Here is a 19,609-nt window from a genome sequence, read left to right as displayed (position 1 = left end):
ATGCCTCTAAAAGCTATAAACTATCCCACATGTGCCAGGGGGGTTTAACTCTAAGACCAAGTCCTGGGAAACACTGCCAGCCCCAACTTGAAGAATTTACTGTGTCATGAAAGGAAAAGCACTGGGGTACTGGGACATCTCTCCCCAGAGTGGCACTATGGCTTCACTGCTGGCAGCCCTGTTCTTTGCCTATGGTAACGTGGATATTTGAGATAGGGATATAGTAAAGACTTCAGAATGGTTTTCAAATGCCTGCTGAAAGTTATAAACTAGTATTTCTTAAAGGATATAATATGGGAGCAGAAGGTAAAAGTTTTTCAGTCAGTTGCCCCATTTTATTTTTCCATTAAATATAGAAGTGCTTCAGGGTAAGATACATTTTAAATAACAGGAATAGTTCAAGCTGTGAAACCTGTAGCGTAGGAAGAAAACTTTATTGGAAAATAGTCAAGTTTCCCACTGGAAAAATGTTTGAATAGTTTGTCAGTTTAATGGGTCCATAGTGTCATATGTCATATTTGACTTCCTCTTGTTCCTCACTTTTTATGGTTAGCCTAAAAGGTTGGTCTTATCTCACCCCAAAACTTGCAGTAGAGAGAGCACAGTTATCCTTTCCTCAGGAAAGAAAACAGTTTCATTCCCTCTAGAAAGGCCCTTTCTGATACTGACACCATTTTCCCCATTACTCTTTGGATCTTTATCCCATGCTGCTGTCTTCTGAAGAAAGAGCTGGTGCCACCTGACCTTACATCCAGAGATAAGCCATGCAGGAACAACGATGTCTTTGTCCTGAAAAGGGGCAATGCCTTTCCTAGCAAACATGGCTTTGAAGTCAAAACCATCATTTCTCGTGGTGTTTACAACATGTAGCATGCAGAGATCCCCCAGCTAGTCCTGAATGGGAAAGGGTTTAATGACAATGTGATTAGCTTGGGCCCAGCACCATCACTGCATGGCTAGGTGGCTTTTAGGGCTTGGACTGGAAATCCTGCACGTCACTTATGCCACAGAGAGGCAGTGTCTGTGCTGGGGGTTTGTGCTGGGCTCTGTGTTACACCCCTGTGCCCAGAATCCTGCTCAGCAGCTTCGTCTCCTGCAGAGAAATCATTCCAAGCTTTTTTTCTGGCAAAGACAGTGGCTAGAAAAATGACACTGACTTTCCACATGCAGCACCTCCTGGGTTTGTGGATGAATGACACAGTGATGAACACACGACTGTCAAAACACTGCACACCAGCTAATGCTGCAGAAGATGGAAATACAGAACAACGTGAAGAACTCAGGGTGAAGCAGATGAGCTCTGGAAGATGCCCAGATGTGGGAGTGCCTTCAAATTCCGCATGCAGGCACTGACACCCTGGGGTTTCAGCAAAGAAAATGCTGAGAGTTAGCCTAAATCTAGAGTTGTCTAATCACAGACCTGCTGAAGTCCTAATGGCCCAGGAAAACAGCCCCAGCACCTTTTCCTGATGCTGCATCAGGGTTTTTTTTATGAATAGAAAAGTTGAAAACTTTTGAACAAATCTTGACATTTGCTTTACAGGCTGTGAAGGGATCTGCAGTGTAGAGACTCACATATATTCTGAGACAGACAGATGCACAGAAAGGTAGAAATTAAAGCCAGCTCTTACAAAATGACCATGAAAATGCTCTATTCCAGCCCAGCTTCTCTTCTGCTGTGCCATTTCACTTGCTGCAAGCCTACAGTGAGATCTGGGCAGGCAGATTCCTACCCCCTCACGTGACAGGGAGCAGTGGGTAAAGTCAGGCAAACAACACAAGCCTTTGCAGGATTAGGGCCATAAAATGAGAAATTTTGATGCATAATACCTGTACATACAGTTACACATACAATATTCATACATAAATGTCATTTGTTATATTTTTTTTTCCTGAGCCTGCACACTCAAACACAAGAAAAGTCCTGGCAGTTTCACCTCTCTTCCTACCAAATTTTTAATAGCTGCCTTCTGCAGTGATACCTCCTCTTACTATGACTTTACTGTTTTTACAAAATACACTAAATATAATTTACTAGTATGTTTTGAAGTATCATACATAATTAAACAAACAATGCTGTCAAAATAAATATTTAAAAAGGGCACACTTTCTGATGATAAACCACTGTTCCTTACATTTGATAATTTTCACTGATTTTCTTAGTAATCTTTAAAAAGAGCACACTTTCTGATGATAAACCATTGTTCCTTACATTTGATAATTTTCACTGATTTTCTCAGTAATTTACATAATCTAATCAATCCTCTGAAAAGCCTTCATCTGAAATTTCAAAATTTTGAAGGATATGTAACTCTGATCTTGGAATTTCCACCCACGGGATAAACTATGAATGAGTACCATCAATCAACATATTAAAAGTTTTTAAAAATACCTCATATTTGGACAAAATATGCTTGTAATAACTTTATTTGTCACTGTTTTATGTGTCTGTAAACACACACAGGCAGGCATGGGCACCTGTGCATGGTGCCAAACCCAAGCCCAAACGAGGTGTGACTGTAGAAACTTGAGAAATCTTTCTTTGCAAGGGAAGATTTACTCTTGGGTGAGCTTCCTGCTCACCATCTGTGTTGGAAAGTTTTGAGTGGGTCGAGCAGGCAAAGCTTTTCTCCTTGACCATGAAAAGCTGAGCCCATTGCCCTACCTGGATGCATGCAAAATGACAAGCAGGATTCTAGCACAATTCTCCCTGATGCGGTGGCTGAAGTATTTAGGAAAAAAAAAACCCAAATTCAGAGACTTTGCAGCACCAAGCACAGCTCCTGGCCCTGAACTGAGCTAGGGCAGTCAGAGCTGTGCCCACACAGCTGTGTGTGCCTGTGGACACATCTGGAGAGGGCAAATATTTGAGTCAGGGCAGAAAAGAGATGCCCTCACCCATGCCCAGACACTTGTGCTGTAGGCACACACGAGCTCTGCTTACTGCTGATTTCAAGCCAAGTTTCTCTGACAAGAATTTTCACCTGTTTGCAACATTCTCTAACTTTCAGTCCATTAGACTGACATTTTTCAATCTGAGTATCTGAATAAGGCTGATTTTGTGTTTAAAAAACCTTCTCACACAGACTTGTACAATGTATAGGTATGTGTACACATTTGTATAAACACACGTATACATTCCAAGAGAATTTCTGGAGCTAGTAATTAACTTCATTTTTCCTAAAATCTTTATGTAGATTCCTCAGTGAAATTAATTAAAATATTTACTGAAATAGCTAAACAATGCATTATTTAATTGATAGGGTCCAGCAGTCCCGTTTTAGCACTTTTTTAACAATTTACTAAAAAAACCATTATCCACAAGTTTAAGTTGCAACGAACAGATGGATGACAAACGTATGCACAGATGAATTTAGTGACAAACCCATGTATCTAATTTTTATGCTCAAAACATAATACCACAGTGTCAAACATAATCCCTGGAGAATTCTAGTGCTGGGAAGGGCACCTCCTCTCATTTTACTATAAAAATGACCCTCGACTGGTGAGAACTCTAAGTTACTCTGTGTGACAACAAGCTCTGTGACCTCAGAGTGTAACAGCACTGCTGGAAAAATGGGAAGGGAAAATTGTGGCTTTCTAATAAGGGCACCCTAATTCCTGGCTGAACTTGAGCTTCTAATTGGTCACCCTATGCCAGTTAACAGACAGCTCCCTGCTGACTTCAAAAGACTGGCCTTTTGCAGCTGAGGGAAGAACTTTGTAATGTTTCTGTCAAGAAGGAAGACGCCAGGACATCCCTTCTCTATTGCACACGTAGAATGAAAAAAAAAAAATCAAATGTGATGCTGTAAAGAAATAGAAACATCATCTTTCACTGTCTCAGACCTTGATTTTCCCCATATCTGGCAGCAAAACAGAGAGTTTGGAGTCAGCTATACTGTCTGTCACCTCACCAGGATCTGTAATGAATTTGCACATTTTACTCCAACTACTGTATATCTAATCAGAAAAAGATGTCTCCATATCTCCCTGATCTAGCGCCAAATAGTAAAAGGTGATTCCTTATGTTAACAATTTCAGCAGAATGGTTTATTAAAACCAGATTTTAGGGTATTATAAAATGCTTAGAAGCCCTTTAAAATGTCAACCAGGATCCCCAGAGACTGCGTAAAATGTCAGCCCAGCTCAAGCGCCTGTTTTAAGCAGAATGAATTAGCAGCGTGCTGTCGGAGGTTGTTATCCAAAACAATCAGTTAAGAGGGAAAACATCAAGCTCTCTTTGTACTTTCTATATGAAAAGGGCCATTCAGAATGATCTTGTAGATTTCTGAAGCTGATTACTCAAAAACAGGTTTAACCAGGTCTACTCTCAATTTAGGAACAGACCAAAACTATTACTGCCCTGTCCTCGGGCTAATCACATCATACACCTCTGACCAGTATAATCACTTTTAACCAGTATAAGGTTATATTGCCATCAACATAACCAATTTAGCCTTCTAATCCCGTTCCCATAACTAATCTAATCATCTCCTACCACCCTTTAAATCACGGGTTAATATCATCACATCTGCCATCCATGGCAATGCATTTTGCTTCTCCAACCAATTCACCTCATTTCCACTTGCCCCCTGCTAAGTCTTCATAATTCCACTCTAATCAAGGTAAGCCTCAAACCTCTGACCAGTCTAAACCTGGCATATTTACCAGACCTGCAGCTGGTTAATGCTGGGATTATCACTGCACTGCTTCTCTTGAGCAGCCTGCAAAACCAGTGAGATGTGCAGCTCAGGTAAACACGCTCCCTGCTCAGCCACTGGCCTGGGGGATGCTCGGGTCCTATAGCTGGTTTTATCAGTAAGAATGCAGTATCTCTAACTTGGTCGCAGATGTATAATTTTTCTGCAGAAAAGTAATTAATTGCCCTCAGTGAGCCTCATGAGTCACCCACTGTATCATCCAGCACATCACAGAGGAGTAACTTTGGACAGAACATGGTCCTGAGAATCTGATCAAACAGTAAAAAGTCAGAAAACTTTGGCATGAGATTCAGTAGATGATGCTCATGACAATTACTGATTGAGATGTGAAGAGCAGAGAACAGGGAAATCAGAGTTTTTAAAAACTTGTTTTCAATACTTGGAAGAATGAAGAACCACCCACTGTAGAAGATCAGGTTCAAGAACCTGAAGGTTCACAGATCCATAGGACCTGCTGAGAGAACTGACAGATGAACTGGGTAAGCCACTGCTCGTGCTGTTGGAGAAGCTGTGGCAGTCTGGTGAAGCAACACTCCCTGGAAAAGGTGAAACATAACTCCCATATTTAAAAAGGAAAACCCAGGAACTACAGGCTACTCCATCTCTCCTCTGGGCACAGCAAAATCACCACCACAATCTCAATAATTACAAAGACACAAGAACCTTTCAGGTTGTGGTTAACACATACTGCTGGGCAGCACAGGGGAAACTCACATCACTGCTGTTCCTGGTGCAGCGACTGAAGAACGAGAGAGGAAAAAGCAATTCTGTTCTGTCAGCTGAACTCAGAGAATCTTTCCCAGCTTTGCCCTGGGAGAGCAGTGCTCCACCCCTCTTACCTAGTATCTTGCTGATGTTGGAGTTGTGCATGTCAGGGAAGGCCTGGAGGATCTTTCTCCGCTCGTCCTTGGCCCACACCATGAACGCGTTCATCGGGCGCTTGATGTGCGGCTCGTTGCTACCACGCCCTCGCGACTCCCGGTAAATCCGGGACTCTGAAACTCCTGCACTTCCTGGAAGGCAAGAGGAGAACATTGCCAGCTTCATCCTGTGTCACCACGCAGCCTCCCCTGCCACCAGGAACCCAGGCCAGGCGCTGCACGCTCAGCGAGTCGGTATTCACCACAGTTAATGGTTAATATATTGTATATTGCCTGGTTCAGTTATTCTGTTAATTCAGTATCAATAAGGAGCTTTGATTATTTTCCAATACACAGTATTAAACAGCTTTCCTAACCCATCTCTTACTGCTTAATTACATGAAGCAAATATATACTTATCAATGCAGGTTTACTTTGTATTTTCCTCCTTTCTTGCTCACAGAATGCTGGTCATATTATGTCACCTATCTTCTACCTTTTCTGAGACAGAAAGGGGGTGATGGGGGTGATACATGGCAACAGTGGGCATTTCTTCTTAAGCAATTCTCTAACTAGCAAATGAATATTTACATACTTGCCTTTTTTTGTGCTTACATCTCCTTACATTTCCTTGCAATACATGCAATAGTAGAGTAACTAATAAACATTATTTTTGCTTCATCAAACCAATAAAGCTCCCGTAGATGCAGAGCACACAGCACTCATGGAGGATCAGATCTACACTTCATAGCTCCCCTGTGTGATCTCATGTACCCCACACATATTTACCTCCTTTAGGTCCTTTTTATTATCAGAAATACATTTTTGGTCCCATCTCAAGACTTTCAGTGGACAGTGGGAAGGCTAAAATCATCTCCAGACTTAAAACACTCCACGATGAATCACTTCCTCCTGCCTTGTTTCACAGACACTACTGCTAACAGCTCAGATTCCTCATGAGCCTCCAGAGCCCTTGGGCTCTCCCTCAGATCCCACTGAAATGCACACACAAACCTGGAGACAAGGAAAAGCCGCTCGTACTGACCGTCAGAATCTCCACTCATGTTGAAATCCATCATTGCGTGGCTGAACTTCCCGTCCTCACCCTGCTTCACTGCCAGCTGCTGAGTCAGGGTCTCCAGTGTTGTTTTGTCCTGTATGGGCAAGAGGACAGGATTTGGATCAGGAAAATAATTAAATATTGTAACTCTGAAGTTTGTTAATGTTGTTCAGGAGGTTAACAGGGAAGCTAGATAACTATTGACAACAGTTTACTGAGCCATGTATTGAAGCATAAATAATAATGCTTCTGCTGGAAGAGATAGGGTTACAGACTCTACCATAAAGTCCTTTTTAAAACTTATTAGCTAGTGATAAGCCAACTCCATAGTGTTGAAAATCTTGGCTCAGTTAGGCATGATGAAATTGGCTGCACATCTGAAGAATACCTCAACTCTCTGTGTTCCTGGGACTGTAAAACTGGCCTGGAAGTTTAGGTGATACATGCACTTTTGCAATGTATTTATTCCTCCACTCTATTTCCAGCCTGCAATCAAAGTGCAGAGACATGGATGGCTTTGCTCTGTTTCCTTTTTAAAAGGCAGGATTTTCAGAAGCAGCCCATAGGGCAAGAAATCCAGTTCATACTTCTTCAGGCCTTGGGAAATGTCCAGCCTGAATTCAGCGTGCTCCTCGGGCAGCAGTTTGTGCTCCTGTCCAGACTGTTTTGTCCAAGCCCACTAACACCCCGTCCATCATTCATCTGGTCAGAACTAACTGTGAACCCTGGATTGCAACAGCCTGGTGTGTGCTGCCAATTAATCTGTCAGGCTGCAGTGGTGTCTAAAGACACTGCCAGAACAATGTGCTAGGGCAATTAAATCCAATGTTCTCTTCAAAACACCTCACTTTCCCCTGAATTCTTTGACTTTACAAACACAAAGGTGTTCCATTTTCCAACTGTTTTTGTTTTCCCAATGACTTTTGCTCACGAGCGTTCTATCTTCCTGACAATCATATGTTTAAAAATAAATCTTTCAGGGAAGCAATACTAACATTTCAAAATCTCAGGCGCTGTGCCTTTTGCAAAGCTAAGAAAATGACTTGATATGGCATGATAATGAAGTGGCTCCAGTCGAAAAAATTCTTTTGAGCTTTTCCCTGAAAGAAAAGATTCCTGCTTCCTTGCTCTATTCCACTCCTGTTGACTGCAAAAGATCAATAAACTAAAAAAACTTTCATTTTTCACATGGCAACAGTTCCCTGTAGCCTAATAATGTCACTGGGTTGCGTTACACAGGAAAACAGAAAAGAGAACAATGCGAATACAGAAACGCTTCCTGCAAAGTGATGTCCCGGCATCTGCAATTCAAAGAAGGGTTCAAATTCATGTAAATCACTGCACAAAGATTTTCTCGGGAAGGAGTTAGAAACAAGGCTGATCTGCTCAACTTTGTATGCTCGCAGAGTTTAGGGAACATGTGGTTAGCTTTCCTATTCCTCACATTCATTTTCACCACGAATCCCTTTCACACTCCTGGTGCTCTGTCTATACCCTGACGCCTCACCACGGGAAGCATGCAAGATGAGTTATCCTCTTGGTTTCTGCAGGAAAAGCTCATGCAGCACACTCAGCCTGTCCTAAGCAAAAGGGTTCCCATAACACCACCAAGCACAGCAGATCCAGAAAGCTTGGAGAAGCTTCAAATAAGCACCTGAACTATTCAGGCATTTAGCTTTACCAAGCTCTTTGATCCACCATTTTTAACTCAGCTCTCATTTCCAAAGCAGCCTGTCAGAAGTCAAAAAGTCAGGAAGAAGTTGACTTTGTATTTCTTCCAAATCGATTGCAGATATATAATGGAAGTGAACAGTTTTTCCCCAGGAAAAAAAAAAACTATTTACTATCAGCTTCATAGTGCTAGAGTTCAAAAATTTTTATGTCAGGAATCATTTATAAACACTGCCACCAAGCTAGAGTGTAAAAGAATATTTTCCCTTGTTGGCTATATTATGGGGGAGGGGAGTCACTCTGCTGCAGACTTTTTTTGAAGCTTGTGTAAACCTCTTAGAAAAGCAGAGCTGAGAGCACAAAGGGCATGGGCTTAACAGCTTCTTCTTTAGGCAGTAAATGCAGCTCCTGGAGTCAGAGGCAGCTCCATCCCCAACCACGCTGACATGATCTGATGGAGGTCAGTGGGGACTCTGGAATGCTGCCTGCAGGGCACACTGCAGGTATGGCTCCTTCTTCAGAGCCTGGCTTTACGGGCCCACAGGTGCTCTGCTGCGCTCCAGCTCGGGCAGAGTTCAGCATTTTGAGGTACAGCCACGATGGATGGAGTGAGGGAGCACAGGTGTGACGGGAGGAGGCTGTGAAGGAACGATGTCAGATGAGCACGGAGCTCCTGGGCTGCTCTGTGCAGCCCCGTGCATGGGACGCCTTCAGTTTTAACTTTCGTGTTTTCAAACCCTGTGCTGCCCAGGGGTGCAGTTCTGAGCCTTGTATTAAGTGCTGGTAAGCTCTCTTCACAGAGCAGGGACACAAAACAAATCCTTTCCTCCTGAGGACCAAGGAGAACTTTCATGCCCAACAGCACAAACAAGGGTGACTGAAGGGAGGAACAAGAAGGATGGGACCTCACAACCTGAAGCTGTAATTGGACAATTAAACCCCAAAACTTATCAAAGTGTGAGACCTCTTGACTGGTTGTCCATTTTGTGACCATTCTTAGTCCACCTTGGGTGTAACCCTGGCCTGTGTCTTGTTCTGCCCAAGGTGTACTCTTAAAAGCCCTTCAATAAATACCTACTTTATTCTCTATCTCTGCCCAGTCTCTGTTCCAGGTCAGCCTTCCCAAGGCATCACATGGAGGTGGCTCTCCAGAGAACTGTAGCATGATGAGCACTCAAACCATCCTTTTAGCACGGTGACAATTCACTCCTTGCTATTTAAACAAGTAATTCAACCAGCGATGATAAAATGGCAGCTAAAAAGAACTGCATGACATTGCTCTTGAAACAGAGGACCGAAGCAGCCAGCTGTACTTTTCCGTGTTAATATTCAGAAATATTTTAAGTCCAAAAAGCACAAAGGCAATAATAGGTCTAAGGCTTGCTCTTGCCTGAGCCTCTGCAACAGCTCTTGTCCTGTGAGGAAAGGCTGTGGGAGCTGGGGTTGTTCAGCCTGGAAAAGAGAAGGTTTTAGGGTGATCTAATTGTGGCCTTTCAGTACCTGAAGGGAGCTGATGAGAAAGGTGAAGAGAGACTATTTACAAGGGCCTGGAGGGACAAGACAAGGGGCAATGGCTTCTAATAGGTAAACCAGATAAGACAATACTGTAGAGAGCATTCAATCTCAAAATAGCCCAACTGTTCAAAGTATAACCAGAGAGGTTTCATCAATAGCCACAATGTGATGAGAAGTTTCTAAAACTTTATTAATCAAAGAAATTACCCTGCCAAAGAAGACTGATTTGTACCACAACTCCTAGAAGTGCTCTAATTATATTTAAAAGAACAAAAACACATACACACATGGAATATGTCATGTAAAAAAAAATATATTAAAAATGACTAAGCACCACAAGTCAGACTCAGTTTTGTGGTCAGCTGCAAAAGTTACTTGGCTCCCTGTCATGGATAGCTGTCGTAGTTTAACAAAACATTGATCTAAAAATGACAAGAACTTGGTTGCAGTCTCTTTCATAGAAGAAACATAAAACAAGAAGAGTCAAAACATATGTAGAACAGCCTGATCCTGTTTGCCAGAACTCCTCCCACCACTACACAGAAGTGAAGCAAAACCTTGGACTGTTTGAGAAATAAAAACATCCTGGTGGATTTGCCTACTGCCCTCCGCCCTCACTGCCCCCGTCCTGCACCGGCTCACGGTACCAGGGCTCGGGGTGCACCTGAGCCCATTTACACATCCACATTCCAGAAGGGCTCCACAGTCCCTCCAGAACACTGCGAATGCTGGGCATATGGCAGTGGATCCCTCCTCCCCCTCTCTGAGACATCCTTTTGGCTGGGCTGTTTGGCAAACTCCGCCGGCACTCTGAACTCCGTCGGAGTCGCGTTTTGGCAAGAGCTGTTCTTCCGATTGCATAATTCAAGGTTAGCACTTCTTACTGAGGCAGTCCACTCTCCACTTTGCTGCTCCCCTCACCCTACCCCCATCTTCCCTGACAGGACTGCTTCTCCTCTCGGTTTTGATGCCTGCAGAGAGAAACAGCCAATGTAGAATTCCCGAGGAGGAGTGTTCAGGAACATAACTTCACTTTCCTGCTTTTCATATCCCAAGGGAACTGAAAGGTCAGGCAAAAATAAAAAAGGTGGAGAGAGCCAAACACAGTTACCTATGGAGTGCAAGGAGAAACTTTCTCATCATTTCTTGCACCTAAGAATTCCACACACAGCCTGCTACCTTTGCTCAGTGTCAATAAATGAAAAAGAAACAGATGGCTGCCTGCTACTGTCCTTTTGTGTGTCTCATTTCTTCCCTTCCCCTCCAACTACCCTTTGTCTAGCTAGTGGGAAAAGCTACACTTTTCCCATATCTAAATGCTAAAGGTGGTATTTTTCAAATAGATTTGGGTTTTGCGGAGGTAGTTTTTATCTTAGATTGATGAGCAGGACCTGTGACAGCATCTGATGTACTGAGCACATCTCCTTCCCCAGCAAGGGCCTGTCAGTATCAACCCTTCCAACGCATGCCTTGGTCAATATGAACCAAATCTTAAAGCTTTGGGCAGATTAATTGCTATGATTGCACAATAAAAGTTCACTTCATGACAGAAAAACATAATTACTAGACAAGCTGGTGGCATCAGGTGTTATCCATTCAACCCTGTGGTATCTTCCCCAGCTCTCCAAGAAGGTGAAGAGTCTGTGCTCCATCTAACACAAGTGGAGACTTTGTGAAAAAAATCTTTCTGTGCAATCCCTCTGCCTCTTGTAGCAGTAAACATCAGGATAGCCTGAGCTCTAAAACTTTCATCCACAGTCTTACCAAATGTGGAAAACACGAGGTAGGCAGGCATTAGAGATGAGAGAGAGCTGGAAGAACTTGGGGGAACAACTGGCAATGGTGAGAGCTGTGCCCAGAGCTCTGCACATGATGAATTATCTGCATTCCAGACTCTGCTCCTGCCATGGTACTTGAAAACAGGTACTGTGCACTCTGTCCCAGTCCAAACCTTGTCATAGCCCAGATCCTGTTACATCTATAACTGCTGTAAGAGAATTTCCAGCTGCTTTCAGAGGAATCCTTGATTTAGATTTGGGTTTTTCTGTGTCACCTTGCCCAAGTGTTCTTCGCTCATCAGTGAATGACCACAACATTTCACAAAGAAAGGCAGGATTATTAACTGTACACCAGAAGGGAAACTGAGTCACACATTATGGGTCTTGCCAAAGGTTCCTTAGTAAGACTGATAAACGTTTCAGTAGCTGAAATTAGCACTCCTGAATCTTACAAAAAAAATTGCCATCTCAAGCTTGTAATTTCTTTATGGGTGTGGAATTGTGACTCTTGCTGATGGCACATGGTACCAAGGAAAGCAAAATAAAAATAAAGCAGTTATAGATCCACCACTGCAATGGACCTTGCTTAAGTAACGCCTGCAGGGCTGTAAAACTCATAAAAAGCACATGCATAAATGATAAAATAGAGTGAGACTTTCAAATGTTGACTCAGTAATTGTTAAACCCCTTCTGGCTGCACAATTTTATAGTCTTCTACTACACTAATGAAAATGCAAGGAACAACAAAGAAGGGGTTTCGCCTTCCAATTATATAAACTCTGTGGACCACCAAAGAAGATGAAAGATTATTTATAATGTCACAGCAAGTTATCATTTGGGAGATTTTTTTGTTGTTGCATCAAAGTTGAGTATGAAGAAACAATGCATTCACCACCCCCTCAGCTCTTTCAATCTTGCTTATCCAAGATCTCTATTTTTCATGGAAAAATCCACCCACAGAATCTAAAAGCAGCATTAGAATCAAGAAAATAAAAGAACATTCTTTATTTGTGGCTCTTCCCGGTTTTATGGTACTTCTTTCAGAATTATGACATGCAGTCCAAGTTGGGGCTACATCAGTTGGTAGAGGAGCCATATCTTTTGGTTTACAGTACTTATTAAAATCCATATTGCTTTAATACTGCCTAGAAATCATTGCATCTGATTTGCAATCTACAGGAGGTGTTCTACAGACTCACTAGAGAGGTTCCTTATGAGGTGTTATAGAGAAAAGACCAGAATGACCATGAAGACCTTGACATTTAATTATTCTTCTCTCAGGAACAGACACCCATTCACAGAAAGAATTTGCTGGAACTCATACAATCATTTTTCTTTGTTGTGTATTGTGGACACAGGGCTTTGGTTTCTAAGGGTTCTCAAGCCAGTATCTTTAAAAGCACTGGAGGGATGACAGAGTCCACTGAAATAAAAAGAGGAAAATCCTCAGCAACTTGGCAAGGGTCAGGCCCCTAATATGTTGTGGGATTTTTTTTTTGCTTATTTTGTTTTGGGGTTTTTTGGTGTGTTTTTGTGTTTTAAAAAATCTTTATCTGAGAAAGAATGAAAGGTTTACTTCATTCACAGTGTATTATTTGGCTTGGAAACAAACTGATGGGAAGTAGCGATTCCAGAGGACACTGAGGTCCTGCTTCTCTTTCCTTGTGATCTCTGAGAGACAGAGCAAGTCAGGACTTTTACATGAACATGCACATAGGACTGGCCCAGCCCATTATTTTGAAGAAGGAATAAAAAGGAAAAGGAAATCAAAGCAGAATGATGTTTCCTTCTTAGGAAAGTTGTTACAGCACGGGCACAGGCATTGACCTCAACCAGATCCAGCTGTAATCTGCTGACTGCAAATAGGTTAAGAGTTCCATGACCCAGTTTCTCATCCAGACTGCTTCTTGGGCTGACACGGCCTGTAACTCCCTGTGAATTGTTCAGTCACTGCACCTTAATTTCCTGAACTCCACAGGATGGAGGTAGTGATGCTTTCCCACCACTGTGAGGAGTTTCGAGGTCTCTGGATGAAATGTGCCATGTAAATTTTAATCAGGGACTTCACAGCAAGTCAGAAAGCTGTGTGCTGTCAGCTGATCAGGGTGGAAAGAAAACATTAACTGGGGGAGAGAGGTGGCACACTAAAAATGAAACAGGACGAAAATCACAACCCACACAGGATTTCCTGGGAAGGAGGGTCTGCAGGCATGCAAAGAGAAAGCAAGAACACACTCTCTCTGCTTTCCTGGCAATTGTTTAATAAACAATAGGCTACTCCACTGCACAGCCATTACACCACTTTTATTTCCATTTTTCCATAGAAGGTATTCAAATTATTAAGGCTGATGTACCTTACACTTCCTCCAGCCCTGCTGAACAGGTCAGGCTGATCCCTCAGGAGCCCAAATAGACACAAACCACAGAATAATCAGGCCCAGCCTCTATTACACTGAAGAGAGGTACTGCACTGATGCTGGAGTCCATGAATGGGCTGACAGCCCCACTGACTTGAGACATGTGATTATGTAAAAATAATAAAAAAATCCCAGGAAGTAATAAGCTCCCATGGCTGTGGGGCAGAGCTTAGAACTTAAACCCAAGGACTCAAAAAGCTCCAAAGTCGTAACAAGAACTCCACATCACTTATGTTTGTTCTTTCAGGAGGAAGTCGATCCATCTTTATTGGGTTTCATAAAACTTCCACAACAGCACAAACAGCTGCAGTCCTCCCTGACCCACACCAGGCTGTGAATGTTTCCAATCTCTGCCCTTCGGAGTGAACAAAGTCTCAATTCCCATTTGGATTTCAGCAGCTACTGCAGGTTCTTCCCTTGCCTCTCTGCCTGCTGCTCTCCTTGGCTTCAACTGGAGTTTCACACACACATCTGTGGGCACAACCCATCCCTCCCTCTGCAGGCTTCATTTTTTATTAGCTCACCCTGCCCATGCAGCCCTGCCGTCACAAGGCACTAAGGACACACATAAATATCCACACTTAATCTCCTCCTTGAAAAATGCATCTGGGCATTTAATAAATGATGGTCAACCAGGAGGGGGGAAAAAAAAAAGTGGTGTTTTAAAATGAAGAGCTAAAATTCTTGGGGGAATAAGAGAAGTCCTCACTGCAGAATCTCTCCCTCTTAAGCGTAGGCACTTGCTAAGTGAGAGTAGTGGCATTGTGACAAAAGCAGCCAAACCAAAGGCAGGCTTCACTAAAAGAAAAGGGGGAGGGGAGCTCTTCCACTGGCCATCTGTGAAAACAAGGCATGTGGCCATTAAATGCAGAGGCTGTAAATATAAATATACACAAGCTCCACAAAGCAAATGAAAAAAAAAAGAATAAATAGGGGGGAGGGAAGCAGGGGGACAGATAATAAGTGGATAAACTTTCAGCTGAAGTGAATCAAAATGTTTATTGCTTAATGTTGGGCAAAACCAATCTTGATCTTTGCAGCGTGCAAGCCTGACCTGTGGTTTTTTAAATTAAATTTGTGAGAAGTTTCAGCAGAAATTGCAGTGGGTACAGTAGCCCAGGTGAAGAGGACTCCTTGATCCTGCTGAGGCTGCTGACTGGGCTTACTGGGAGTCTGACACCTGGGTGATGGACGGGTGATGGATAATACCTGCTTGACTTGTCACATGTTTTGAAAACTCTGTGCTGATAGCACAAAGAAAGAGCCCTGCAATCCCTACACAAAGATTTCTGCTGGCAGAGAACCTCAGTGAAAGAAACTTAGAAAGAGAGTAGGGAGAGGTGTAATAAGAGGGGGATATACAGCTTTTAGGATAACACATTAACTTTTGTGCTGTGGGACTCCAACAGGTCATTGTCTGCAAGACACAACCTGTCCCCACACTGTACAACCATCACTCCAAACAGAACTCTGCTCACACCCAGCAAGAAGAGAAAAAAAATATTACAGTGATCAGCTTTGCTGAAGTTTTACAGGCCAGTGAGGAACAGAGTGGGCTGCAGGATGTATCTATGAGGTCTGCTGAACTTGCAGGGGGAAGCGTGGATGTGTGCAATATCTGTGGGTGACACAGCCTCTGACAGTCCTTGAGAATGCTGAGGTAAAATTTTCCAGTAAAATTCGACAGAGATTATGAAATTGGGCAGGTTTCAACTCTTGCAAGGGGATTTGGCTTATGATGTGACTTCTTACTGTGACTCTGGACTAATTTTCAGTGGGTTTCTCCTGTTTGGGAAGCCTGGCTTGCACCAGGTCCCAATTTCAATCATTACAACTTACTCTACATTACAACAACAACTAATCTAGTGTGACCCACGCTCTCAGTGCCCGCAGCAGGAACAGGGTTACAGTCTGTTCTACCAACCCTTCTCTCTTCTTCTCCTGCCTGCCCTTCTGTCCTGCGATTTTCCCTTAACTTTCTGGTTCAAATCTCACCGTTAGGGGAAGAAAAAAAGTTATTGAAGCAAAATTCTCCACTGCAAGAAAAATTTAAATGTCATGTGTTAAACCAACTGCTCTTTATGTGTTTAGTAAAGTGAGCTCCAGTGTTTTATTTCTCAAAGGCAGCAGGAACTGCGGGTTTGAGATTCTTAATATTCCCCTTCATCCCAAGAGGAGGAGAGCAGGGACAAAATTCATTTCAGCTCAGCAGATCACAGTGGTTTCTGAAGAGTTAACTCTGCTATCCCCATCCATCAGGCAGCCAGCGAGGCATCAGAGGGAATGATGGATGTAAAATTATTACAGGGCTGCCACCTGATATACTTTCTGCCATTTGTAACTAACGCTGGAACTGACACACTTTTTTCATTATTAAACATCCACATTAAGTCAACATTGGTCACTGTCATTTCATGTTTGGCACTTTCTTAAGGGGAAGAGGGAGAGGAGGGGGTGGGAGTGGGGAGGATGGTGGGAGGAGGGTGAGTGGGAATGGGAGGAAAGGCATCCTGAACCCGGTGTTCCATCAGCATGAGTAATCGGCTCCTGCTTACAACGCTGGAATAAATATTGTTACAAATAGCTGTTTAGTCACAACCCAGCAGACAAGCACGTGTCAGAGCCCTTTAAAAGGACACACTCCAAGCAATGGCAGGGAGAACTTGTACCACAGGTTGAGACACACCCCCAGCACAGGGTTGGGGGGCGGTATTCCAATGGACTCAGCTGGGAGTGCGACTCCATCCCTACCCATCAGAAAGGCTCCTGTGTGTCCCTACACAGCTGTCCCAGCCACTGCCAGCACTCAGAAACCAGTTCAGACACCCGCCTGTGTGCCCTGCTCCTCCTGTGTCACCCAGGACACCCCTGAGAGCATCCCTGGCTGCAGGCAGGGAGCTCCTGGCTGGCGCTGTGTTTGTGTTGGGCATCCCTGAAGGAGTGTGCTGCAGGCTGGGATGCAGGCACACACATGCTGCTGCCTCTTTGTGTTTGTGTACATCCCCCTCGCAGTTGTGGGGCTGAACAGAGAGGCCAGAGCTCCCTGTTGGTGCTGCCTGTCGTGGTGTTCACCCCAGCTGACAAGCTGAGCTCTAACAGGTAACACTGTTTATGTATAGTAGGTATCAAGCTATAATTAACTGTAGATGACAATTACAAATAAAGCTACGCTCTCGGGTTTCCAAGAAACCACAAAAACACACTCCTCTCATTTATACAAGGAAATGTTTCCAAGAAAAGTAATGTAAAAATATGTTTTACTGCATTTGCAATTAAAATAGGTTTTAGTCAAATCCCTGTTCTTTGTGATGCTCGAAGTTTTTACTGTAATCCTCTGAAAATCAAATCCGTCAAGATGGTCCAAGTTGGATGCCCAAAAAGTGACTCACCCAAATCATCTTAGCCATTTTTAAAAATATTTTCTTATGTATGACTCTTTTTATACAGTTTCACTCTACTTCCCCAAAATTCCTGTCTGACTACTGCCTTAGCTGGCGTGTCTGGCTGTGCACAGGGATCAACCCATGTGGGAACATGAGCAAGAAAACAGGACACCCAAAGAGCTTCAGCAGAGACTGCAGAAGCAATTCTTGCAACAAAAAGTTCAACAGGTCTCAGAGAATCACAGGTCTCCAAAAGTACACTGCCCACTGCAGCAAAGAAGGGAGAAAAATCTGGGATAGCCCAAACGAGTGTTTGTTATCTATAAATAATAATGTGCATTTCTAAGTACTAATAAACCCAGGGACACATAGATATACATTAGGTTAATGCTCTCTTAATTCTCCCCATCTCAAATTCTCTGGTCAGGAAGCAAAAATTACAGACATGATGTCTCAAAAGTTCAGGGGCTGCCACTAGGTCCCATGGTGGATACCCTGAGCTTCTGAAAAGGGCAACTCCATAATAAAACTGTAGCACTACTTCTTGCTAACCACATTCCCAGCTATCTAATTCTCTGTCTCTGAAAACAGAGAAAACCAGAATTGAGTTTAATTTAAAATGGCAATACTTGCTTTCCTCTCAAATGTTGCTCTTAGTGAGAAAACACTGAAGTCCTACAGCAAAAAGACACAAAATTTACAGAAGTTGGATTGTTAGTCATATGAACTCCACATACTAAAATAAATCACAGAATCAATTAGGTTGGAAAACACTTCTGAGAGCATCAAGTTCAAATCAGTGAGTCCTGATAAAGTTTTGGCATTAATTGAACCAAAACCCCCAGAGCCTACAGTTGCTTTAGAAAAATTCCCTATTGAGCAAACCACTTTTTCTTCCTGCTACCTTGTAAAAGAACCCCTGTCTGCCCTGCACGAGCCCACCAGGAGGTATGAATTAGAGAGGAAAATAAACTTCAACTGAGGTTGAGGGTGTGAAGTGAAAACAGAAGGAATAAGGAGAATCCCAAGAATAGGAAAGTAGCAGAATAAAGTGAATGCAGATGGTTCCACTCCTGTTACTTAATCAAAAGGCTGTGCAGAGTCACTAGAGCCAGCATAAAGTCATGTGTTAGAACAACAGCTGATCTGTATTAAAGAAGATTAACTCCCAATGCCATGGTGGAGGGCCTGGGATTATTTTATGTGCTTCCATTGCCGAACAAGCCGTCAGCACAATTACTGCCCTCCGATGTGAATGACTGATCTGTAACCACAGCTAAACAGCATGCTGCTTAGGGGCCTGGGTGCTTCATGAAGATGAATTTCCATACCATCAAAGTGCTTTTAATGGGCTTCCTGATCCAACCACAAGGCCTGCTTTGCAAGTATATAGAACTCAGGATGAAGGCTTCCTGTCCAAAAGGATTTGGTCGGTTGTCACTTGACAATTCCCAGCCAGCGCAAGGGAGGAGAGGGGGGAGATAGGTAGAGTTGCCTCTGCTTTGGAGGATTTAAAAAAAAAAAAAAAAAAAGGAAAAAGGAAAAAAAAAAAAGGGTACAGATGCTTTCTGAATGCAACCAACTGCTGTATCCACAGCTGAATTCAATGCGCTTAACAAATAACGGCAATTTAGCCATGCTTGCGAGGAATAGCTTGAGTCACTTTGCATTAGCATCTGGCTGAGTGTTAAAGTCATTTCTACACGGGGAGCAGAGAAAAGGAATTTCTGCTCCGAGCATCCTTTCAAGAATGCTTAAATATTTGAATATAAATTCCTTTGTGCTTGTGATCACTTCTTCTTATATCTGACACTCTGCTTTTCCCTTTTCCCTTCTGGTGCTCCTCTCTGTGAAATGCCGTAAACACGCTCCATCCCTCTCTTTCTTTCTCTCTCCCCACAGCAGCACCCTTTTTCTTCTGAGACAGAGTGTGTGTGCTGCCAGATACCTATCACACTGACCTCTTTTTTCCTTCCCCTTCCTCTGCAGAAAGTGCATGAAATTGGAGTCATTTCTACATCGCTGACACCCAGGACGGGCTGAGGAAAAAAGTACAGCGGTGAGAGACTCACATGTACATTTAACATTCATTATGCAGGCTGCTGGCTTCTCACAGCTTATTGATCAAACTCCATCTAAAACCAGGGAAAGTGGAAAGCTATCCAAATTAGCAATCTGCTCATTCTGGGCAATATTGTTTG

General features: G+C 43.1%; 1 protein-coding gene across 22 annotated transcripts in view; it reads right to left on the bottom strand.

Annotated features, from left to right (window-relative positions):
* The window catches only part of SOX5 (SRY-box transcription factor 5), a 600,060-nt gene that overhangs the window by 9,474 nt on the left and 570,977 nt on the right, over nucleotides 1-19,609 (bottom strand). For all 22 annotated transcript variants that reach the window (XM_063395247.1, XM_063395244.1, XM_063395243.1 and 19 more), the window contains 2 exons: nucleotides 6,630-6,738; nucleotides 5,564-5,737 (listed from right to left, as the gene is read on the bottom strand). In XM_063395247.1, the coding sequence (XP_063251317.1) occupies nucleotides 5,564-5,737; nucleotides 6,630-6,738 (283 nt within the window). The remainder of the gene's footprint in view (nucleotides 1-5,563; nucleotides 5,738-6,629; nucleotides 6,739-19,609) is intronic.

The sequence above is a fragment of the Prinia subflava genome, chromosome 4 (genome assembly GCF_021018805.1).
Source record: "Prinia subflava isolate CZ2003 ecotype Zambia chromosome 4, Cam_Psub_1.2, whole genome shotgun sequence".
NCBI classification, from domain to species: Eukaryota; Metazoa; Chordata; class Aves; order Passeriformes; family Cisticolidae; genus Prinia; species Prinia subflava.
The sequence above is the reverse complement of the archived record's forward strand: the minus strand, read 5'-3'. Positions and strand labels throughout refer to the sequence as shown.